Raw genomic sequence first — 25,745 nt, forward strand, 5'->3', positions numbered from 1 at the left:
CTTTGGGCCGTCACTCCGCCTCAGGCCAATGAGAGGTGTGCGGGGGCGGCCCAATGGACCAATGAGATTTCCCCTAGGGACACCGGACATCCAGCAGGCAGGCAGGCTGGCATGCATGCATGCAGGCAGGCATACAGTGCTTTCACTAATATAGTATAAGATACCTTGTTTTCATGCCGGCAGCCATGTTGTCAACCATCTAATTAATACGTTTTAATCGGATCTCTGCTGCATCGCCCCAGTTCTGTTTACGCTATGTTCCACTTTTCTCCATTTTTGGATTTCCTTCTTGTTCTCAGAGAGGTTCTCTTGTTTTCACAGTTGCCCCGCCAAACAGAACTCAACCATCAACGTGGCTGAAAATGGCGTCTCAAGAAATGGACGATTTTCTGTTCAGCTGTTCGAATATGTTAAGCAATATAACCTTGCCTACTTGCATTGTGAACTTCAAATTTGTGACACCACAACGGAAACATGCAAACCTGTAAGTATGTGAGCGGTGTTACCCACTGCAGTGATGCTCATGTCAATTTGCCCATTCCCATCAGACTCATAAAAAAAGATACAATACAAAAAAAAGAAAAAGTGGAACGCACCAGAAGCGCACAACTCAGTGCTCACGGAAAAACTCTCCCGAGATAAAAAAAAAGCATGGGCAGCTAAAAAGTAAGCAAGAAAAAAATCTTGGAACTCTAAAATAAAAGCAGAATACTTCATTTTTTGCACAATCTGGAAGATACAAAAGCAATAGCTAACACATTTCTCCCTACGAAGTGGGTTTTGTCATTGGCAGACCTTGACAAAGTCCACTTTGTACGGAGAAACGCGTCGGGCAATTGCTTTTGTATATTCCAGATTATGCCGTACATTAGATACAGTGAATGAATAATAAATAAACCCTATAGCTCAGCGCTAAGACATTAATTGTGTGATTACAATAAGTGAATATTAATTTATTTATAGCTAAGTGAAAGCTGCCATAGGGTCCCTGCCTAACAAATGACTCACAAATTCGTTTACAGACAATATTACAAAAAATGCAGTGACCCGGCGCTAAAAGTGACAACAATACCCCAGTCCAATGATCAATCTATTTGGATAGGGAAAGTTCTTATAATGTTCCTGAAGTGGGCAGAGCAGGCAGAAAGTGCGTGCCCCCTCCCAGAGTTATCACTGGGGTATATATACATCAGTAGGTAGTAACTCCCCCTCACCACTGATGAAGTGACCACATTGATTCACGAAACGCGTTTGGAGAGGGAGGAGTTGAAACTGAAACGTCCGGCAACGGCAGGGAGATCAGAGGGGGCGCCACCGCGTGACGTCATTGGGTTGCTCGGAGACAGGCGGCAGTCTCCAGAGTTGAGAGCAGAGAGAGCATGACTAGTGCAGTGCTCATCACAACGAGCTGCAGGAGCACCCGAGAACCAGGAAAGGGGAGTGACGTCAGGCAGTTGCGCAAAGTCAGACGACAGTCTCTGGATCTGAGAGTTGTGAGAGCACGATCATCCCAGAGATCACTACCCCTGACCATATCAAGCTGCGGACGGCACGTTGTCAGTTGTCTTGTTACAGCCTGGCCTATGTGAGTAAGCCTTTCGCTGTTTTTATCATTTTTATTGTCATTAAAATTTTTATCAATCTGCCATGTCATTTCCTTTCTGGGAACCCACTGGGATCACTTTTGAGTGATAACGCTATGAGTTAACAGAAGAGTGAGCAGACGTATGACTGACAGCACGTGGGACTTGTGAAGTCCGGGAAAAGAAGCTGGTTAAAGCACAGATTCTCTCAAAAGAACATTGACACAATATTTTTGTAAGCTTATTATTTTAAATCCTTTTTGGAGTCGTATATTGGTACTTGTGGCTGCGCAATGGTCTTTCTCCCTTTGTCTATTGCACTATAGGAGGAGTTCTGAAGCAACAGCCAGAAATTGAATCATCACTTCGTTCTCAACTGGAACATTATAAGAACTTTCCCTATCCAAATAGATTGATCATTGGACTGGGGTATTGTTGTCACTTTTAGCGCCGGGTCACTGCATTTTTTGTAACATTAGATACAGTATTCATTATTTTATTCTAGAGTGACAAGATTTTGTTTTGTAAGATACAACGCACTTTGTTTCATTTTAGGTTGCAAATGCTACAGCGTTACTTTATTAACTCATCATAACAAACAACATTTTAATTAACCAATGCAATATCCCTTGCCTCCCAGCAATAAGGGATAAAGGAACCCAACATTCTAATCATCTCCGAGCTCTTCCCCTCAGCCAATTTTATAACATGAAACCCTATTTGCTTAAGCCCATGAATCCAAATTAACCACACTCACGTTTAGCTGTAATTCTGCAACAACTTGTTTGTATTTAATAAATAAATACAATAGCTGGTAGCACGATATCTCTTAACACCAAACCTATAAAGAGAAAAATAAAGATTACTGGGAAGAAGGAGGGTGCTCAATTGATTTTACGATTAAGAATTACCTGTTTATCATAATAACCCCCTTTATATAACCACCCAAACAACAGACAACTGGCCCGCTGACCCACGTGAAGCGTTTACCTGGCAAATGGCAACTTGACAACACATAACCTCTATCCAATACACTTCTACCACTTTTCCTAGCTGTCCAATCGCCAGCTGACAGCACAGAACCCCCTTTTAGCACGAGGGCAGCGCCCACACACTGAGATACCGGCGCTTGACTAAATGACAAAGAGCCTTTTCAATCTTATCACATTTCTTTTAAAAAACATGGAAAATACTGTATAGAGCTTGAGATAATTGTCATTTAATTTCTATTAAAATGTCAAAGTTTATGGTTAGTGTCCCCTTTCCAGATTTGTATGTTTACATCACGCCAATGCAATATTTTAAAGTATTATAGCTTTGTTACCAGATAAGTAGCTTTGCAAACAAGTAGATCTTAGCAATGATTACATGCAAATAGTGTATTCTAATTCTTCTGAAGGAGCTGTACTGAATAAGATGTTAATGCGCGTTGCCTAATCATCCAATACATTAATATATATTCTGTGATATTTTGCCTTTTCTAGTCTTGCACCGGGAAGGCGTCTCGCATTGCTGATACTGGGAATCGCAACATGACTCTGTCTTTGGGACCCATAGTCCGACAAGGTAACTTCTCTAAGTGTTTCTGGGAGTTGTCCTGGATACCAGTAAATGGCCATAGTTTGGGAAATGATGAGGCTCAGCGATGTTAAAGTATGAGAAAGCATAAATAGAGGCTTATGCAGAGAGACCAGTTAGACTGCGCCAGCTCAATTTGGGAATGAAAACTAATATTTAGCGCTGCAAATTGTGGATTGTCCAGTACTGAACAGAAGGTTGTGGCTTACAGTGTATGTTTATAGCCTAGTGTTAAAGGCAATAGCTGTATAGTTGGGAGATAAACATTCAAGTCCATTGGGCAAAACCTAGTTATCCTGACCTATAATATAGTATGTCACTATAGTAGCCCATTATCTTTACAGTCCACTAATTACTGTATCAATTTTTCCAAACTAGTTTGTTTTCCTACATAATTATTGGCACATCACTATTGTGAAACAGAAGAAATACAATTAGGACATACTGTCCCAGTCTTGTGTCCTCGTCCTACTTCATGTACCTCACCTAACCCAATTTCAGCTACCTTGACAAGAGAACTACACTTGGACCTGGGAAATTATGATGATATATGGTGTATGGGTGCAGTTGGCATGTAACAGTGTCTGCTACATACACAACACAGTTGAAGTTCCATCGCAATTACTGCCCCCAGAGTCAGTTCCTTCTACAGTCGGCATTATCTACTCCCATGTATTCACCCCCTAGCTTCCTTGTCTCTTCCTGTTCTCCTGTGACACTGAGAAAAGTACATTGGGTGGACAAGAAGTATGAATATTGGAAGGGACCCTGAAAACAGTTTGGAATCACTTTGTGGCATGCATCCTGTGGTATTTGAGGAGGAAGCCTCTACTGCTAGCAAGAACCAAAATATGAAGAGGCTGGTGGTCCCTTTATTGACACACACAAGGGCTTCTTAAAAACGTCCCAGATTGCTATAGAAACCTGTAGACAAAGATATGTCTCTTATAAATATGCTTACCATACATGGCCAGTAAATAGTCTCATTTATTACCTACTAACAAAAATACCGAATGGAAGATATATCATTAGCATATAGATGGCTAATGTGCCATTTGTGACCCCAGTTATTTTTGTCCTTACAGACGACACCACCCCGGCACCAAGCAGTGATGGTAAGTGATCATCGATATTACAAACAATGAGAAGGGTTCATAAGTGGCCCAAACAATGCCACCAGATCTTATAATGTACTGTATATATAAGAATTATATTGTTGAGCGAATCAGATGTTATGCATCGCTGTCTCTTTTCGAAGTAGCCTACAGATTCTTTAAAGCCGTTTGACTAAGGAAATGGTAATTAAGTTACTTAAACCAATGTATCAGTGAGACTGTACTAGCATCCCTTGGAATTAGTAACTACTTCTTTCTTTGCATCACGCTCATTTTTTAATATGTTTTATTTATATAATTCCAGTGGTGTATTTACATTGACCCTAGTAGAGTATTTGTATTTTTTTTTCTTTTTTCAAAGCATGTGCTATTTGATTTAAAAAATATACAGTGTATATATTTGCTGATCATTTGCTGATCATTTAATAAGTCTCATTACATGATAACTTTTACCTATTTTTTTTTTCACTAGAGCACTGTGGAGATATCAAACTACATACTTTCCTAGGGTTTTAGGGTAGTTAATATGAAATGAGTAGTTTTTATCATAATAGAAAACAACATCAGTTGTTACACCAGTGATCAGTCCCTCTCCCTTCCCGGCTTCTGAATGTTTCTGTGTCTTCTCGCACTCGCAAGAGAATTTGTCTGTCATCTCGATTTTAGCTGCGACACTCTGACACTTTAGTCCAGCGATTGCCAATTGGGGGTTTCGGCACCCCCAAGGGTTTGCGAGGTGTCTCAAAGGGGTTCAACCCCAAAAATATGTAATGGCAGATCCCAGGCAGTATAGTGAGTTCCTGACCCCGTGTTGGAATTTTGCAGTTATTAAGGCCTCAAACTGCCCCTTTAGGTGGGGATTAGAGCTGTCAATTACAACAGGAGCATCCAAAGTTGCTGCCCACAATGCTTTGTATTCACGGCAGAAAGGCAGTAGGGTGTGTGTGGCTTTGGAAGCTCCCACAATAACTGCCAGCTATACACCACCCCCCAGGATGTCTGCACACACTGAGGTGCTGTTTGGGGCCTTGTTAAGCATTTGGTTCCCCCCACTAGCTGAGGATCCTATACTTCCTGGTATCGATCAAACAGTTTGTTAGCAATAGTCTGATGTCTGCCAATAATATTTGTTAATTAGGGGTTCGCAGAACAAAGATTTCCGAGATTGCCAAAGAGGAGCAGGATGGGATTCATCAGCAAAACGGCATTAGGCAGCCGAGTGAACGGCGTGGAGAGAAGCCTCTAACATACGGCCCTTTAGATGGCACATGTGGCCCCTGCAGTATATCGTGTTGCCCATCACTGCTCTAGTGTGTAAATCTCATGTTTCTCCCTTTCTGCGTCACATGCTGTTTATGTGAGAGTGAGGAGCTGCCATCCTGTGGCTAAACTGGATATTCTCATAATTATATCATCACATTTTAGCAAGAAAATAATGGCAAGAAGAGAAATATAATATGTTTTTCCTTTATTTAGGGACACGTGCTTCCATGGCCCTGCTGACACCGGCTGTTTTATTCCTGGCAAGACATTTCTTTTGTATCTTGGGTAATTAACCGTGCTGCAATCGGGCCCATTGAAGTATAAAGAATGTATTCCTAATGCAGGGGACTGGTTTGTAATCTCGCCCCCTACAATGCTGTGTTCTTTCACTACATGACTGTTTTATAACAGGAGTGACCAGCGCCAGTCCTCAAGAGCCATCAGCAGGTCAGGTTTTAAGGATATTCCTGCTTCAGCACGGATGGCTCAATCAGTGGCTCCATCTGACTGAGCAACTGATTGAGCCACCTGTGCTGAAGCAGGGATATTCCTAATACCTGGTCTATTGGTAGCCCTTGAGGACTGGAGTTGGCCACCCTTGCTCTATAAAGGGTACTTTAAATGGAGGATACATATAAGAAATCATTTATCTTATTGGTGGCTGGCTCCAATAATTCTGAATGTCTACTTAACATAAATTGCTACTGATATATTATTCACATGTAACATGTATATGTGTTTTGCTGCATTCCAAGTCATTTGCCAATGATATTTAAACTTTACAAAACCAGCATGCTCAATTAAGACTATTTCAACTTGTTGCTCTGTAACCTGTATACTAAACTACAGTAAAAAAAAAAATGTATTTACTGGTAACTCCATGATTTGCTTCAATAAATATATAAAATGTTATGTACACACGAAAAATCTAACCTTTTTTCTTTTTAAACTCTTTCTATATTGAAAGCTGCATGGCTTTTTCCAAAAACAGAAAGTGGGAAAGATATAGAAAAGAAAGAACAGTTGGGAAGGGGCGAGGTTTGCGGGGGGGGAGGCGGGAGGGGCGATGGGGGGGGGGTGGATGCAGGAGAGGGGGAAGGGGAGTGGTACTTTTCAGAGTAATGCACAAATCTTTATCGTAACTCACTTAGTCAAACCTGGGTATTGAACTCCTCATTAAGAAAACAGACAGAAGTTAGAACTCCCCGGTATATACCAAATATGCCCTCAGGTTATTAGAAGTTGTGAAACCTCCCATGGATGCCACACATTCCAGAACTTATCACAGGTTCCGTCGGTCGGCTGGTGAGCTGCTCCATCAAGTTAACTTCTTGCTGTTTATGAAGAATTATATTAAAAGGAGGCGGGTCTTCCTGTCTCCAATATTTTACAATTACACATCTAGTAGCATCTACAGTAGCCTTTTCTCTACAGATGGGCGAATTAGCCCAAATCCATTACCCGGATTCCCCCCCCCCCCCCCCCAAATCCGCTTTGCGGTGTAAAATCCCCAAACGGATTTGGTCGGTTGTAATTCGTGTGGATTTATCAAAAGCCGCGATTGGATAAAATCCGTGGATGAATTTGTAGAATCCAATCCGCATATTCAGCAATCTGTTGGCAGATTCTTGAAAATCCGCTAATGGATTGCTGAGTCCGCGGATTGTATTGTAATAAAAATAAAAATTCACTGAAACGCAAATCACCCTTTTTGAGATGGATGCACGGAAATCCGCGTACCAAAGGAACCGGCCTATCCGCTGCAGATCCAAATCTGCGTACCAAAGGAACCGACCGATCCGCTGCAGATCCAAATCCACGCCCAAAATTCGCCCATCTCTAATTGCTTCTAGTCTTTTTTCTACAGATGTAGCTCTTGTTATTCTTACTGTGAGAATGTTCAAACACTCTTTTTAACACAATTGTTATCGCGTTTGTAAGTGCGTTAACCAGGGCTCCATGTGTAAAGAAGTTGCAAGAAGTTGCAGAAAAACTCACATTAGTGGGAACTTGCACTTGCGAGTTATGAATAATGGGTGCTAGATCTGTTCCTTGGTTCAGACTTTATATATATATGTATATATATATATATATATACTGTATATGACCCTTAATATACAGTACTTGTGTAAACCCCCTCTTCCTGCTGCGGTTACTAAAAGTACCCTAGGATTTAACAGTAGAGTAGAAGGTAAGCTCCACCCAGTGATGACACAGCAGACTGGAAGGAGCAAGGGATTCTGGGAGAGTTCCAGAGCCAGGATGGCAGCTAAAGAGAAGCATCACAGGTCAGAGAGAGGGAAGGCTTTCCCCAGAATATACTTCAGGTCAGGCGATCCTTTTATTGTGTTCCAGATAAAGTGACCCATCAGTCAGGATCCTTTGTGTTATGGCCATATTAAGAAACAGCATGTCCCCAGAGAGGTAATGCAGACACGCCTCTGTGTGCCAAGCAGAAGTGCCATCAGGATGTCTGGGGATCAGCCCTACAAGCAGATCCTCATCCACAGTGAGGACCCTATGAAGAGACAGTTCCAAAGCAGGGGAGGAGGGGAGTAACAGAAAGGTTACACAGGCCAGGCCATGATCATCACAGGGGGCCCACAGTGAATGGGATTCAAGTAAAGTTCCTCCACTGTTATAAACTGTTGCACTGATGCCTAAGAGACTGCGTGTCCTGCCAAGTGAACTGGATTGAGAGTTCCCGCCACAGGAAATTCTTGCAAACATGCTAGGATGCAACTATTTGCAAGGTCTGGCAGAATTAGCGTGAAAATATAGCTCCACCCCTCGAGTGCTCCAAAGACCGTCTGAAAGGAAGGGGGTGAATCAGTAAGTGTTGGGTTTGTTAGAGGAGGGGCCAAAGACTTGAGCCCTCCCACTAAATGGAAGTATAGGTGAAAGGACTGTGACCGCACCCCAAACATGTGAGATAGTCATGACAGATGCATTTCCAGCAGCTCAAGAGCCACACGAGATATCAGTAGCAACCAAATCTACCTTCCCAAAGGCTGCGGTGCAGCATTACAGTATCTGTGGTGGGTCCTGATCGTATCATTCCTGGGCAAAAACATTATGCAGGTGGTCTGCAATTCCTGCGGAAGACACAGGGGTGAGTTAACCCCATTGGCTCAGTGCCCAGAATGCAGGACTTTGTGTCTGCCGCCATTGGGAACATGGGAATTAAGGTCCGTCTGGCAATCCAATGATTCCCCGGAGGCAGCAGTAGCGATGGCCATCTCCTCCGATTGAGCTGTAGAAGGATGTGATCATCATGGAGGTCATTGAGGAGTCATCCTGTCCTACACAGGAAAAATCAGAAGAAGAGGTTGTGGATTGGAGCACGGAGCAGACTCTGGGTGATACGGATTAGTCTGGGGCTTTGTTGGCTGCCAATCGGTATGCAGATTAATCCACCTCTGAAGCAAAAGGTGCTGGAGGAATGCCTGTGAAGAGGCGGTTGACTCAGTTATCTGGGTAACCCCACCGTTGGCTCATTCCTAGTTTCTGCTATAGCGACTGGACATATGTCATATGCAGAGCCTGCCACAGGAATAGCAGAGGAATGTGAGCCGTTGCCCTGGCATGACAAGGGGTTTTCTGACTATGTACAGTACCCCACCTGAATCTCAGTTGGGGAATCAGCTGCCAAGCTAGGCAAATAAAGGCCTGGTGGGAATCAGGCAAGCTTACAGAAGAACAGGAGACAGAGATTTTACAGAAGCATAAAGGAAAGATGGACAATAAACTATTTTAGCCTTGATGTGCTTTTGGACATGGCTATGTCTCCTGCTCCTCCGGCAAATCTGCTAGTATGGGTTTTACTAGGTCCCCTATACAGCTTGGGTTGACGACATGGTTAAGACTTGCTGATAGAATAGTGCATGATGAGGTGCGAATTATGACAAGAGGAGAGGATTACCCATATATCAGTGAAGCAGTGATGATGGTGGCAGTGTATAGGCACACACGCTGGATAGAGCATGCAGTAAAGCCTTATATCTCAATATATGGGGCCCTTTCTCTGATCAGTAGAAGTGTCTGACTGAAGAGGAGGCATGATCTGAAAGCCTGATCCTTAAATATTTGCTTAATTAGATAGGTGCAAATAAATGTCCCACCTTTCAGTGATACAGTATATCAATTAGTCCACGGTCCGGTTCTTTTCTCCAATTATTAAGAGACGAATATAACACATCTTTTACAACATAATTTCAGTCAGTTACATCAGGTCTTGAGGCATACATATAGAATTTGGTTATAGAGTGGAGAATCTTCAGCAGAGTTGATGATAAAGGATTCAGCTGCAGCTTGGTGATAATGATCTGCATATACATTTCTGATGCTGACTTACTGTATATACCATTTTACTGGCTTTAGGCTACATATGTCTTCAGTCATTAATTAATGTTTAAACCAATATTCCTTCACATCCTTATCTCTTTGCTCTGAATTAAGAACTCAATTGTTCTATCACTAACTAACTATAGGATTAACTGTGTTCATAATCATTTAAGACCGATCTCTCTTGTATTATTTTACCAAGTAACTATTTCTAACTAACCCCAATATAATTTCTAACATAATACTATATTCCTTATTTTAACTAGTTATATTGTCTATATACACATATATTCAGTATATAATATCTTTATTATTCAGAATTGAAATCTTCCTACAGATGCAGCCACGAGTATTAGAACACTTGTACCTGGTAAATTCTGGGAGATTCTGGGGCAGTCTCACAGTAAATGCCTAGACATGCCTCAATATTTCTGTGAGATTCTTAATGGCCCATAGGATCAAACTGAATGGGACTGCAGGGACCCCTGCTGTGTTAACCCGATGGGCCATTAAAATCTCACAGAAATGTTGAGGCATTTACTGTGAGACTGCCCCAGAATTTCCAAGGCAAGAGTTCTAATACTCGTGGCTGCATCTGTATCTTCATTCCCCCCTTAGTTCATAAATTAACTATTTAATAGCAGGCGGAATTCAAGATAAGAGATCTGTGCATCTCATGAGCCTCAGCAATTAAGCAGCGAGTACTTCCCACCAAACCTTTCAACGTACAATACAAATACAGTAATATAACAAACATTGGTAACGTAAGTGTGAATAATGTGATAATTGGGTGTAACATAAAACGTAATACCCCAGCTCCCAGTCCTTTCTGTTTCCTACTTGAATAGGGAGGGCCACCATGAAACATTTCTCTCTCATATTTCCGTTTAATTTTTAACAATTCCTCTGTGTTGTGTTCAAGAACTAACCTTGCCTCTCCTAGTTCTTTATTACCTTTATTGATCACTTCTTTTCTTTTCTGTCTAGTTCTTTTCAAATATTGTGAGGGTATATAGGCTTCATTGTCGGGGATAAATTGACACATTCTTGGGTTATGTAATGGAATAGTATAATTCACTGATATGATGTTGTGAGTGTTTGCTACACTAGTCATATTACACCTTCCTATTCTCCCAACATTTAAAGTCATATTAACCCATACCACTACTTTTCCACTTCTGCTTCCTGTCTTATGTACACATTGCTGATCTCCTACAGTTCGTTTTACAGTCCATACAGCTTTACTAGTGTCATTTAAATATGGTGGGTCACATAAACGTGCACTGTGCCAATAAAGGTCACCTTCTTGATCTTCACATGTGTCCTCAACACTTAATTCCCCCCCCCCACAATATGTTCCCATAAAAGCATATAAATCATAAAGTGAAATAGTGTGTGCAGCATGGTTTGTTTATGAAGTTCCTTTGTTTTCTTGCTTCCGATCTGGTCTTCCATCTTTGGTTCCGGAAATGGTCGCTGTTCATCTGATGGATCCGTGTCCTTTATCTTTGGTTCTGGTTTAGAAAATGGCCTTTTTTCTTCTGTAGCCACTTCTGGACATCGGACCTCTTAGTTCCAAAATGTGTCAGATACCTTGGACCTGTTAACATTATACTCTCAGGGAGAAAGAACATTCTGGGTTGTTCCGTTCTTTGTGTCCAAATAGGACTCTCTTCTAGGTTTCCAAATCCATCCTTCACCTGGGGAGAAAGTCAAGTATAGTATTACAGTAGGTTCTTGGCAGTGATACTGTTGGTTCATACTTACCTGCCTTTCCTTGTATAATTGACATTAATCTATATATACTGCGCTTGTAAACGTTTTATTTGGCTTTTGTGAAGTAGGATTCTGTTTAACTAGTTTCTACACAATAATAATGATATTGCTAAATTTCTTTTAAATTTTAAAAGGACCTTATGTCCTGAATATTTTTTATAATTCCCCACCAATTCTAACTAATCATAACTAATATATTCACTATATCCCCCCTCAACAAACATGTACCGTAAATGTCTGACCATGTTTGTTGTGGAAAGATACAAATTTTCCTGCAATTGTTTTTGTAGCAGCTGTAACCTTCAATCTTTTTAATTGCTGCTGTTCGAGAATCAGACAGGACCATTTCATTAAAGAAAACAGTCAGTTTCCTGACATGAGTTTGAACAGAGAAAACTTAATAACTAAAAAAAACAACAACTAAAAACACTTCTCTATAAAACAAAAAAATCTTAGGGCCTCATTCAGTAAGCGTCGATAAGGGACTTATCGACCACTTATCGGCCAAAATGCCTACTCGTATTCAGTAAGCCTTGATAAGTGGCCGATAACGGCCTGTATCGCCGCAAAATTTTATCCAAATAAAATCGCTGATTGAGCGGCGATCAGCCACTTATCGACCATTTTCGGAAGGATCATAAACTCGCGCGATTCTAGTAGCCGCGATTCGCCTATCGCCGCCTTTCGCAGCCTATCGCAGCCCTAAAAATGTGATCTTCTCCCCAATCCAATATGCCTCAAAATGTTGGCAGATTGGTGGGGAGATGCGTCGATGATCTGCGATAAGGGGGACTTAGAAAAAATCAGGCCCTTTTCCTGCCTTGGATTGATGCCGGGGGTCTCCGGAGCTGATAGCCATTAATACCAGCACCGGAGCCCCCCGTAATGCATACAGTGCAGGAAAAATGCATTTACAGGAACTTCATTACCTTAGCGGCTAACCGCTAAGGCAATGAAGGGGTTAAATACCCGTGCCAGGCTTACTATGGCTAGCGAGGGTGGGTGAAGGGGGCATTTGGCCCTTAGTGGCTGTTTAGTCATGGCGGGGGGGTTGCAGGGGACTTAACCCCTTCATTACCATAGCGGTTAATACCACTAAGGTAATAAAGGGGTTAACCCAACCGCTACCCACCCGCAAGGTCTAGACACCCATCCTTAGGGCTAATACCCCCTTCACCCACCCGGGAAGCCTAAGCACCCACCCCGGACTGACTATACCCACTCTGTACCCATTGAGTAGTATAGTGGTACATCATACCCATATAATAATAATATGGGCATGATAAGCCTCTATAGCACTCAATGGGCATCCTAATTACAATATACATGAATGCACCAGACACACAATAATAAAACATAACTTCAAAAAAACATACTTCACTAAATAAAAACAGTAGCCAGCTAATTCAATGAATATGAGCAATAACAACATCAACAATGAATTAATTAAACCTTTAACCACTCAAAACAATTAATTCCTAAAACAACTTGGAATTATTTTAAACAGTAACCAATCAAACCAATTAATTATTAAACCAACTCAAAATGAATAGTCACATTAACCAATCAAACCAAACAAACCAATTCATTTCTACAAGATTAATGAATTAATTGAAACATTAAAATACAAAGAAATAAATTCAAACAATATCTGAAATAACCATTAAATGCATTAGCTAACATAATACAACATTAAGTAAAAACGAACAACAATTGTAAACATTTGATTTCCATCAAGCAGGAAAAAAACAAACAATGAAATCCACATAATAAACTGTAATTAAAAAAATATAACAGCAATACCAAGCCAGAAATGCCCACCAAATATTGTCATAATAATGTATTAATCTGTACCCTAAAGTGGTACAGATTAATATATTATCAGTCAATGTGCCTCCCCCAAAAAATCAACAAACACATCCAATGAAGACACCTGTAAAAAGAGACATTTACAAAATTCAATATATTACTTACCATTAGAATCGGTGGCCCTCCGACTCCCGGGGTAACAGGAAGCTCACGTACCTTGAAGGCCTCCAATAGCATCCGATGCCATCCGCCATGAAGATACGCATCAGGTAACCAAATCTTCTTTTTTCTTTCTTTAATCACCTTCTTCTATCTTCACCTGTCACTATTTCTTGATCTTCTTTATCTTCTATCTTCATCTGTCAATCCAAAAAACCCCATGGTAAATCCCAACCGTTGTTGTCTCGTCGTCTTCTTGGGCTCAAATGAGGCGTCACAGCCTTAAATAGGGCTTGTGATGTCACATTTAGTCTCAAAATGGTTAACAGCCACCTGATTGGCTGTTAAAGCCATGTTCCGACTTTAATTTTTTTTTTACGTGACGTCACTTAAAGGGAATGATGCCAGCCAATCAGAATTAGTCATTAGTCAGTTCAGGGTGGGTGCTTAGGCCTCCCGGGTTTGTATTGGGTTAACCCCTAAATGACTATAGTGGTTAGTAACCGCTAAGGTGATTAAGGGGTTAGGGGCCATTAGAATGTCTTTATTATGTATACTGTATGCTTTCTTTCAACGGAGGACAGAGGGACCTGCTGTTGTGGGAAGTATAACTGTATTTATTTACTTTATTTATGTATGCTAATGCAGTGTTTAATAATGGGCAAATAATCTATTATCCATATATGGATAATAGTTATTTTGCACATTATTGTACTGTATGTGTTGGGGGGGTGTATTTAGTTAGAAATAATGTTTAGTATTTTTGTAGGCACAACATTGGTACCGCAGGCCCGCTGGTACCCCGGAAATTCTGCGGGGACCCCGGGACAGCAGCGGGGTCAGCCGGGGACACCTGCTGGCCTGTTGTAAGGGTGTTGTGCATGCAAAAATGTAAAGCAAGAAATTTTTCAAAGTCCAGCTTTTTTGAGTCTACCTTGAGCTGATGTGTTCTGTTGAACACAACTTTCGGGGTACGCTAAGGTTACATAGCTTAGTGCATCCCGCTTAAGGGCAGAATTTAACGCAAACAGGGTAACGAACAAGCAAAGTTGGACTTAGAAAAATTTCCTGAAAAAAGTCAGTTTTAGATTGCAAAGGGCCTATTTGCGTGGCTTAGTGCATCGTGTTCAGCGCAACATCACATTCTAAGAGCACTTTGCGCTCTAAAAACGATTTAACGGAACTTAGTGCATGACCCCCAATATATGTTATAGGTGTATGTAACAGTTACAGGCCAGATTAAAATGTGAGACAATACGGATATGGTCTTTCCTATCCAGTTACTGCTCCCATGGTGTGCGGAATGGAATGTTCAACTTTAGCTTACTTTAGATATTTTAGCAAAACGTTAGCCATTATTTTTGGTAGGCACTAAAACATTTATGTTGACTTTGGTTTGCTGAATCTGCGGATTGGATTCTACAAATCCATCAAGGAATTGTATCCAATGACGGATTTTGATAAATCTGTGCGGATTAAAATTGACCAAATCTGTCCGTGGATTTTACACAGCAAAACGGATTTTAGGGGGAAAATACGAGAAAATCCGGGTAACGGATTTGGGCAGATACAACCATCTCTACAAATAACCTTGATTACAATAGTAAGGATAATTGAATGAATAAACAGATTACACATTGTATTTGCTTCTGTGTTATTCCTATAAACGAAATATGTTGGTTATATTAAAGATATAACTGTTTCACCTCCGATTTCCAACACACATCTTGACTAGATCACTTTTTGAAACCAGGTCCTCATAGGAGTGCCTGGCTTTTGGCCAGAGGTCCTCGTTCCAGCATCCAATGTCCTCTGTCTAGTGTGATCTTGCAATCCCTCGCTTATTCCACCCAAAACTCATCATTCACAGTAGGAGGAGCAAGTTTGAACTAGTCCTGCTACAGAAAAGCTGCCACCCTCACCCAAGCGAAGTAATGACCGGAAGGGGGTGCTAACACCCTACATAGCCAGAAATGAGGCTTGTGGGAGTGGAAGGACTTCCTAAATTAATATTGTCTCCAGTTGTAGATATGTCCCCTCAGACCTCTCTCCGAATACATCAGGGAGAGATGCATGTGCTGAAAAATGAACAGCTGCAGTATATAAATATGTTTATAGACTTTCCAAACATACACATATATATTGTGATTTGTTTTAGATTCTGATCATGTGGCTGTTGTGCTGAAGCAAGGGTTCAGAAGCGCAAATACTTCCCAGATATTTACAAAATAAGAGAGACACAAAATAGTGCAATAGCGTATGGACCAACACTATGATGGTAATTAAAAGTATCTCACTCACAATTGAAAAGTTTAAACAGGTGTTTGTGGTTATTCAGAGTTACCAACGCATAGTGGATTTCTTTCCAATGCGTGTTGGTGGAAAATCCTCAGGAGCAGGATCAGATGATAGGGAAATTCTCATGTATGTGAACAGAACAGAGAGGATCCAGATAGTGTAGATTGTTTTATAAACAAAGAATCAAAAGTATTACACTTACATAAGTGCGAGAGGTGCAGGCATGTGGACCACTCTGGGTCAGAATGTGGATAAGGATCTTGTCTCTTGTTCCTGGAAATAGCACCTGTGGTGGCCGTCCACATGAAATGCTGTCCAGGTACACCAGCAAAACTTGGTCCAGGATCCTCAGAATGGTCTTCCACAACACTCAGGGGGGCTCCAGGTGGTCTGCACACTCACCCTACATGTTTTACTCAAAGAGCTTCCTCAGGGGTTAATGTCATAATGTGGGTGCTGTACATTTCTTTTTTGATATTTGAGTTTTTTTAAAGTATATTGCAGCCAAACCTCAGGTAACCATGGCAAAATTTTCTTAAAACGCGTACAGTAGGGGTCGTTCTCTTTTGCTCAGTGTGCAGCAGGTGTTTGGTGCCTAGCAAATGTGATCAGCAGCTGCGGGAGACAATGGAAGATTTCCCTGGTCCTTCTAACGGTGGTGACATCAAGACGCATGACGCAGAAGGACAGAAGTGTTTGCTCACATACAATGACGAAGGAACATTGGGAGACATATCTAACACCAACTGCTTTGCCCAGTAGCCCCAGTTTTCAATGCTGTTTTGTTGATGGACGTCTGTAAGTGTGATTCTTTTATTCTGTGTCAAGCTTGATTAAATACTGCACTATGAGGTGTGCTCTCTTATTAATTTTTTATCTATTGAAAAATGAACATTCCTGAGGTACCCTGGGAGATGTGTAACAGATGCTCGCCACAAACCAGACATGACCATGAGGCCAAGGTGGGGATAAGAAAACACAACCTAGAGATGCAAAGTATGCAGGTTCATAGTAGAGGATAGCCGGGTCAGGGCAGGAGAATATAGGATTGTAGGAGAAATACGTATCATAGGGGTCACTTAGCTGGGTCGTGGGTAAGAGAGAGCAGCGAAGTCCAATGCAAATGAGGCAAGGCTGGGTGCTTGTGACCAGCAAATGTCACAAAGTGGAAGGACTGAGCCTAAATAGGAGGACCCGTGAATCAGATGCCGGATTGCTCCTGCAGGCAGGAGAGAAGCTAGCACCAATCAGGCGACTGGACCTTGGCGGGGGCAGAGCCCGGAATGGATCCTTATAATATGCTAATGTCTATTCAAAGTTTATTTAAATGAGTCACACATCCTAAAACGTATCCTTAAGACCAATCAGTCTAAGGGCCCTTGTGATGAAGTGGGTGCCAGTGTCTGACCCAACAGGATTAGAACCCACAACCATGTCATTCAGGGCAGCAGCTCTAGCATTGAACAAACCCAGATGTTGGGAAGTACTGTTGTCACAGCATACATTTGAGCTCTACTGCTCACACCTGTAACCCCATCCCCCTAACTTCCTTTAAAGCAGAAAAACATGTGAAATCTTATACTTTAAAAAAAAAAAAAAAAAAGTGTTCTGTAGTATTACATATTAGTGACTATTTTTATTATTCAACCCTTAATACAATTTTTAATCAGTTTTAAAGCATCCTTTGATTTCAACAGCTCACCTCCCAAGCAGTGCAAGATCTTTGCGACACTTTGTTGCCAATGTTCCCAGCAGTGTGAACTGGAAACGGTAACAATAAATAACATTACCTTAGTATAATATAAGGGTACATTGTACAGTAGTTGCTGAGTTACACTGACTGTAGGATTGATTTAAACTGACAGGCGGCCATTATTTTAGGTACACAATCATTAGCTTACACTGTAGGTGTTACTGCGTGCGTGAGCCGGCTGAGGAGAGGAGCGTCGGTGTATGAGTGACGTCATCTGAGGTGGACCTGGGGCTGCGAGTCGCGGCTGCGAGTAGGAGATAGACGCAAGATCTAGCCTCCATACACACCGCGCAGCCATCTTCTCAAGCCTGCGGACGGCACGTTGTAATCCGCTTGCAAGGTCGCATAGCATGTGAGTGCATTTGCTGTTGATCTTAATTGTTTTATTACATTTTGTTACGGTACTACACCATTGGCATTTTATACTATTTTATGTATTTCCCGTGACTGTGATTGATCCATGTGAAGAGGGCAAATGTAACCATCTGAAGACCCACTGCTATCCAGTCTCGTACACCAGAGCTTAGGATCCAGGGCAGGAAGGGAGCAGCATCATCAGGAACACCCAGAAAAAAATACAAAACTCATCATAGTGTAGTATGAAAAATAAATGTCAATATGTGGAACTTGGCTCTTTAAATAACCTACTTACAGAATGTAAGATATATAATAGCAGGTTTGTAATTGTGATGGATCTTTGGACACCTCAGGTTATGGGTTGCAGCAAGCAGCAGCATACATCAGATAGGGGTGGTGTCAGGCAAGATGGTGTTTTCACTCTGGCAGCAGCTTCCAATCAGTCATATGCAGTCATACAAAGATAAGGGAAACAATAGTGCTTTACCAAAATAACACAGAGTTTTATCGTGAAGACGAGCAGGAAATGTACTCACAATATAATAAATGAGCACATTCACATCATGGTATCTTTAGGAACCAGGGTATTGGATCGGCCGGTGGAGAAATCCCTCACTTCACTCCGCTTCCTTGTCCTCCACGAGGGTGCCCCCTCGTCCGGTGCCAGATGGATGGCGTCTGTCGTCACTTCCTGGCCTGGCGGTGACGACTTCCGGTGAGCGTAAGTAGAGCGGAGAGTAGGGGGAACGCCGGTCCAAGACTATGCCTCCGTGAATACAGCAGAAAGACAGTTCCCAAACGGTAGATACAGCTGGGCTCTACTAACTGTCTGCAGATTTCTTTAGCTCAACGCGTTTCACTGCATGCCGCAGCTTCCTCAGGAGCAATGATAATGTCCCCTACTGGGTGCTATTTAAATAGCCCATTCAATTAGGCCTCTTGCTACTGTATCTACTTTCATGTAAGTAGTTAGCAGCTGTGTGGGTGAGATCTCCAGTCTCAGAGAGTACTGCGCAAGGGTTCTTTTGTTTTATCTGATTTCAGATACACATTCACCAGCAAAGAATTTCTGAAAGATCATCCGTGAGATCTACGAACTGTTCCTTCATTCAGAGATCTGTGAACTTACCCATCAGGTTCATTATTCCTGGTAGTGCGCCAAGGACATTTTTCTCTTTGTTTGCTAAAATAATGAGGACACCTGAGTTTCCCAGCATCTGATTTAGTTCACTGCTAGAGCTGGTTTAATGGCAGGGTTGTGGGTTCTTATCCTTTTGGGTCTGAGACTGGTAGCCCCTTCATCACAAGCCTTTAGACTGATTGGTCTTAAGGACATATTTTAGCATGTGGGACTTATTTAAATAAACTTTGTACAGACATTAGCATACCTCCCATGTACCCTCTAGTATGTTTATTTTTGGGCACAGTCACCTCTCCCTAACGTGTTTGGAAGTAGGTTTGAGGGGAAATATATACAAATGGAGATACTATTAAGGCCTTGACCCCGCTGCCTACTACAGCGCCCGCTGTGGCGGACGCTGCACGGACGAGAGCCCTCCCCTCAATGGCGCTGGGCCCGCTGCGAGGGGGGGCCGCAGCGCTGGTGTGAGAGTTGCTCCTGCGCTCAATAGAATTGAGAGCAGGACTCGCGTCGAGCGATACGGCACGCCCCCCGGCGGTTCAGCCAATGAGGGCGAACCTGCCGGGTGACGTCATGGCCCGTCACTCCCCCGCCACGCCCCCCTGGTCTCTCTTCCTGCAGTGAGCTGCAGACCAGGGAATCGGCTGCACGCGCCGCCAATCTCGCGGGCGCGCGTTGCAGCGGAGATACCGGGGCCTTAGCCTGAGTTAGGAAGTCTCTGTTCTCCTCCTCGTTCTCCCCTTGAGGAAGGGAGAAAAAAAATGTTAGTTCGTTATTTTGCACTTTTCGGAGCTTCTAGAATACAGCGAGTTTGAAAAAAAATTCGATTTTGATCATTCCTCCCGGATTTGAACTGCCAAAATGAAAACGCTGCTTAAAAAAAGCCTTTTTAGCATGGTTTGGACATGTGAAAAGGGCTTTCAAAATAGCAAAACATGCAAATTCACTTCTAAAGTGTACTTTAGAAGCAATTTGTCACAATTCGGAGCTACTAGAATAGGCCCCAATGTCCTTAGCACCGCGGTCTTTTGTTTTTTCGGCTGCGACTCCGGAGAACGTCATTCTGGCGGCATCTGTACATTAGTACTATAGTTTATGTATACAGAATATCACACGGCTTCTATACCTTTCAGCAAAGTTATTGTGGTAATACCGTAAATAGGCATTTTGAAACCAACACGTTTTTTAATAATACATCTCTTCTCTTGCTCTTATAAAACAACAAGAAGCGTAAGCGGAAATCCAGTTTTGAAATAAATGCACAGTAATACCCAGGAATTTTACTGCCATTATCTTTCTCCTAGTGATAAACAGTCCGCGCTCTGGCTCTTTAAGGGTGTGGAATGTTGATTCCTCTCTGTTCTTTTGCTGCTCCTGCGATTCGAGGTGTCTTCCCCCATGTAGACGGACGTTCACAGAGGTACACAATTGGAGACTTTTGTAAGGTGAAATTATAACAAGGCTTTATTGTGCCTTTTCCTTTTCATCAGGAAACCATCCAAACACAGGGGGGTGAACAAAGCTTCTATTCACTTGGGAGCATTTCTAGTGAAATACTATCAATTAATTCACAACTCCCTTAGATAAGCATCTCTCCCAGCCCCAAACACATAGCATGAAATAAGCAGATATAAGAGGTCTCTTAAGAATGAAAGTCTTATCTGTTCCTTGGAGGGAAAATCTCCTCTGTTCCTGGTACAGCTCCCTTCCCTCAGGGTGTGTCAGCATTCAGGTTTAGAAGTTTTCCCTGTGTCTTGTAAGCAGCTCTGCTGTTTCTTCTGGCAGGGCTCAAGACTGCTGTGAGAGTCAAAGACAATCTCTGCTCTCTCTCTCTCCCAAGTTCAGCTCAGGTATGAGCTAAGGAGCCACTTCCTGTCTCAAAGGCAGGCTTTTTCTACCACCTGTAATCAGGCAGGTGGTGTTAGTTAATTTGCTACCAGCAGTTAACCACCACACTGCTGGATTAGAGGCACATTTGTGAACAGGGATAAGTCCCCTGTTACATACCTCCCCTGTTTGTGGGAAGCTCGGGCTTACCACGGCCAAAGCCCATCCTTCCACTCTCATTCTAGATATCTCTGTGACTTGAATGAGAGTGGATGGAGGAGGAGAACCCTCAGTCCTGCTGGGATTGGAGACCTTTCTCCAGATTCGTGTCTCCTCCTGAAGGTGCTTGAGATCGAGGAGGACTTTTTCCAAGTATAGTCTTTTTTCTACGTGCGCGGTCATGAGATTTCCCTCACGTCGGGTGCTCGTCTTATTGTAGGCATACTGTATGGCAACAGTTGCAGAGCGTTTAAAAACAGCCCTTTGAGTTTTCCGCTCTTGAAGCTGTCTCTCTGCCCTTTTCCCACTCAATGGGGTTGATAGTTCAGCCTTTTTGAGATTAAGTTGCAATTCCACACCCACTTCCAGAGAATGTCCCATCTTTTCAGCTTCATCAGCTAAGGATTCTTCTGGTTTTAATTCAGCACGTGTACCTTCTTTTGTTGCCTGTTGGGTGGCTGAAGGTTTTGCTAGTGCTTGTTTAGGTGGTTCAAATTTTGCAACCTTGTCTTTCAGACGAGCGGTATTCCCAGCTCTCACTGTACCCTTATCTTCATGGGTTTTTGTGGCCGTGGGATACTGACGCTTAGTCAGGGTCAATACCTGTCCTTGTAGGACTGTAATCTCATCCGTGAGAGATCCCTGGTTTTTGAGTGCGTCTTGCAAGTCTCTTCTCAGGGAATTTATCTGCGCACTTTGCTTTCTCTGAGTCTGTATCAGTGTCTCCTTCATATTCTGGAGCTCTATAATTTTTGTCATCAAGGTTGGCGCTGCGTCTGTTTTCTCCTTGGTGTACTGACTCAAGGGAATGGAACAGTCTCTCTGTCTCTCCAGCTCTTGCTCTAGTTTCTGAGCCTTCTCACGCTCCCTCTCATACAGAGTCACCTGGTATCGAAGCTCCAATGATGCTCTGGTGACATGCAGCGTGGCCTTTAGCTCCTCATACTGCTCTGTGGGGACGTACTGGTTATTCAGACGTTCCTGCAGCTCTTGTACCTCTTTAGCAGCTGCAGATTTTCTTCCTGCAGCATTTGCTGCTTCTCATCATACTGGAGGTGTGTACGCAGACCTTGCAGTTGGTTCTGCAGTCGGTGCTCTGCTTCAAACTTTTCCTTGACTTCTTTTGTCAACTGAAAATTTTCTTCTTTCAGTTTTAAGTTTTCTCTTTTTAATCTTGAATTTTCTCCTTTTTCAGTCCCTGTATTCTTCAGGGCCTCTTTGCCATCCTCCTTCCATTTACGCACATCTGCTTTGAGAATTACAATCTCCTGGCGTGAGACTTCCTTCTCTAGGTTGAGGGTCTGAAGCTCCTTCTGAGAGACTTTGAGATCTGTATCAAGATTACCAATAGTTTCTTTAGCAATGTCCAGCTCCTCAGTGAGATTGTGTAGTTCCTTTCTGGAAACTTCCAGGTCTGTGCGGCAGCTGTTGGTCTCATGATGTGAGGCATTCAGTGCTCTGTGGAGTGTCTGAACCTCTTTCTGAGATACGTCCACTTCTATCTGGACACTGTTGACCTCCTGTTGTGAGGCATTCAGCTCTATGCGAAGAGTGTGAACCTCTTGCTGGAAGACTGTCATCTGCTTCAGTGCCTCCTCATACTTCCGCTTTAGCGTAGCCACCATTTTATCAGATTGGCTCTGCTTTTCATCCATGGCAGAAATAGTAGCCTTTGCAGTATCTAGCTCAGTCTTGAGATCGCCCAATTCTGTCCTGGCTAAAGAGTAAATTGTGAGCATATCTTTTTGTAGCCTCACGTTATTTTTCTGTAGCTCTGTGTAACCATCTTCCTTTTGTTTCAATTGTTCACGGAGCATATCACAGTCATGCCTGGCATTTTTCAGGGCATCTTCAGGGCTGGTCAAGGGATCGTCACTCACTGGTTCCGGCTCCACTTCCCTGGGATGGTTGGTTGAGGGTTCCTCACTGTTGGCACCGGACAGACACTTCTTTGGGGTACACGACTTCTGCCTTGGGCCCTCTGGATATTCGGTTAACGCGGGACGAATTCTCCATTTTCTCTAGGCTGCAGGGCAACTCGGTCTCCCTTTTCCTCCACAGGATCTACGGACGTGTCTGTTCCTTCCACGGTAAGTGAAGAACCGCTTTCATTTTTCCGCTTTTTTGTTTTAGATGACTCCGTCCCATCCAGAATACTGGGGTCTCCTTCTTTATTTGATACTTTAGCAGCTCCATTATATACGCCAGGCTTTTCCTGCAGTTGCTTTAGCTGACAGAAATATTGGGTGATTTGCTGCTCCCGCTCTGTCTCTTGTCGACCATATTCGTCATCATAGAGGGCGGTCTTTTCTGTTCGTGCCGAGTTCAGGCACCCCCACCATTCTTGGGTGTTTTGTGGGTGTGACTCGGTTCGGGTTCCCCGTAAGAGATGTCTTCCTCTTTATTGGACTGGAAGGGCCACTCTTCCATTGGGTTGGGTTCATTACAGGAACGCTGCATCTTGTCCTCCATTTTTAGGCTATCAGGTGTAATTTTCTTCCTGACCTCAGGAGGCGCTATTGCAGCTGTTGCCACTGTATTTGCTAGAACCCCCAATTGTGGTAGTCCTACAGATGGGCATAATTTGCTTGTAGAGGTCATAGCTGTCACAGGCATCTCTGTAGACTTTTCTTTCTTGGGTAATTTTTTTTCAATATCAGCAGTACTGTGCATGCATTTTCTCTTATCAGGTATACAAGATGTGCAGTTGCTAGGTAAAAACGTCTATTTGCTTTACACCATTTACTTGCTAGGTGCAATCCCTCCGCTTCAGCAACAGAATTTGGTTTTCTGCCTGAGTTCAGTAATTTTCTGTCTCATCTTTGGGTATTATGGCATTCACACTTCACACTTTGGGTGTCTGTTTTGCTCCCAAGATATATATAGGCAGACTTTTTTACTTGCAGAAAAAAAAACATTCTTTGCAGTGGACTATTTCTTTCATTCCCGACAGGGTGACTCAACACTCAGCAATTGGCTTTGAAATACCTTTTACACCGTTCAGAAATCCCTTTTTCCCCTATAGGGCAATTTTACACTCAGCATTTGTTTGCTAAAAATTTTCCCTGCTTCAGCACAGTCTTTTATCAATGTTCACACTTTTCTGCATATACTCCATTCATAGCTGGTAGCCCTATGCGGTGTGGCAACCTTTATTTGCAAAATCAGTACCACTCGTGGGTCACCATCTGTATTCACTGCTTCAGCGAAACTTTTGAAAACAACAAACACCTATCCCTTTTTAAGGGCTGACTCACTTCTTGAACCCTGACTATGGCTGGAAGGCAAAACCCCTATTTCAATGACCATCTTACACTTTGTGATAGGCAAATAAGGTTTAGCTGCTTCAGCAGTCTCTCTCCTCTTGGGATTGGGGAAAAGAGTCCATCTGTGGTTTTGTAAGTTTTCAGTGGTGTGTATCCCTTTAACTCTGATCTCTGCTGCATGAGATTTTTTTTGTAAGTTGCTCAGACTGTTTGTAGGCAAAAAGCATAAAAAAAAATTCACATAAAAAATCTCCGGTCCTTTTTAACTTCAAAGACACCTCTCATCCCACTTCTGACACCATATGTAGACGGACGTTCACAGAGGTACACAATTGGAGACTTTTGTAAGGTGAAATTATAACAAGGCTTTATTGTGCCTTTTCCTTTTCATCAGGAAACCATCCAAACTCAGGAGGGGGAACAAAGCTTCTATTCACTTGGGAGTATTTCTAGTGAAATACTATGCAATTAATTCACAACTCCCTTAGATAAGCATCTCTCCCAGCCCCAAACACATAGCATGAAATAAGCAGATATAAGATGTCTCTTAAGAATGAAAGTCTTATCTGTTCCTTGGAGGGAAAATCTCCTCTGTTCCTGGTTCAGCTTCCTTCCCTCAGGGTGTGTCAGCATTCAGGTTTAGAAGTGTTCCCTGTGTCTTGTAAGCAGCTCTGCTGTTTCTTCTGGCAGGGCTCAAGACTGTTGTGAGAGTCAAAGACAATCTCTGCTCTCTCTCTCCCAAGTTCAGCTCAGGTATGAGCTAAGGAGCCACTTCCTGTCTCAAAGGCAGGCTTTTTCTACTACCTGTAATCAGGCAGGTGGTGTTAGTTAATTTGCTACCAGCAGTTAACCACCACACTGCTGGATTAGAGGCACATTTGTGAACAAGGATAAGTCCCCTGTTACACCCCACCACCAAAGTGGATCCCAACGGAGAACTCCGATGGTGATACCAAATGACCAAGACAAAAGAGAAACACAAGAGCGCACCAATATGAGAGATATAAAGTGATAAAGAGATATAAAGTGTATTACCAACAAGATAAGATAGCAACCACTTACATGAATAAAAACTTTAATATTAATAATGGTGGGGCATCACATGAGGTGTGCAGGGGCAGTATCAATCCTCAGAAATCAGTCCCACGTGCTGGGGCTGTCTCCGTAGTGCTGTCAGACCTCCACGTGTGTAAGCGTGGCTGAAAGCGTAGCGCGCATGCGCAGGAATAGAAGCCCTCTGCAGCTGTCGTTAGGATG

General features: G+C 42.6%; 1 protein-coding gene across 3 annotated transcripts in view; it reads left to right on the forward strand.

Moving 5' to 3' along the window:
• The window catches only part of LOC142463374 (uromodulin-like), a 41,372-nt gene extending 35,042 nt beyond the window's left edge, over nt 1–6,330 (forward strand). The window contains exons 14-17 of one of the 3 annotated variants that reach the window (XR_012787426.1): nt 1,910–2,012; nt 3,068–3,149; nt 4,247–4,276; nt 5,753–5,780. Coding sequence is in view for 1 of the 3 variants with exons in the window: in XM_075566032.1 (XP_075422147.1) it covers nt 322–484; nt 3,068–3,149; nt 4,247–4,276; nt 5,753–5,832 (355 nt within the window). In the remaining 2 variants the exon portion in view is untranslated. Of the gene's footprint in view, nt 1–321; nt 485–1,909; nt 2,013–3,067; nt 3,150–4,246; nt 4,277–5,752 lie in introns of all 3 variants that reach the window. The other 2 variants (XM_075566032.1, XR_012787425.1) reach the window with 2 other exon arrangements.
• Nucleotides 6,331–25,745: the final 19,415 nt, after the last annotated feature.

Source organism: Ascaphus truei, chromosome 11, assembly GCF_040206685.1.
Source record: "Ascaphus truei isolate aAscTru1 chromosome 11, aAscTru1.hap1, whole genome shotgun sequence".
NCBI classification, from domain to species: Eukaryota; Metazoa; Chordata; class Amphibia; order Anura; family Ascaphidae; genus Ascaphus; species Ascaphus truei.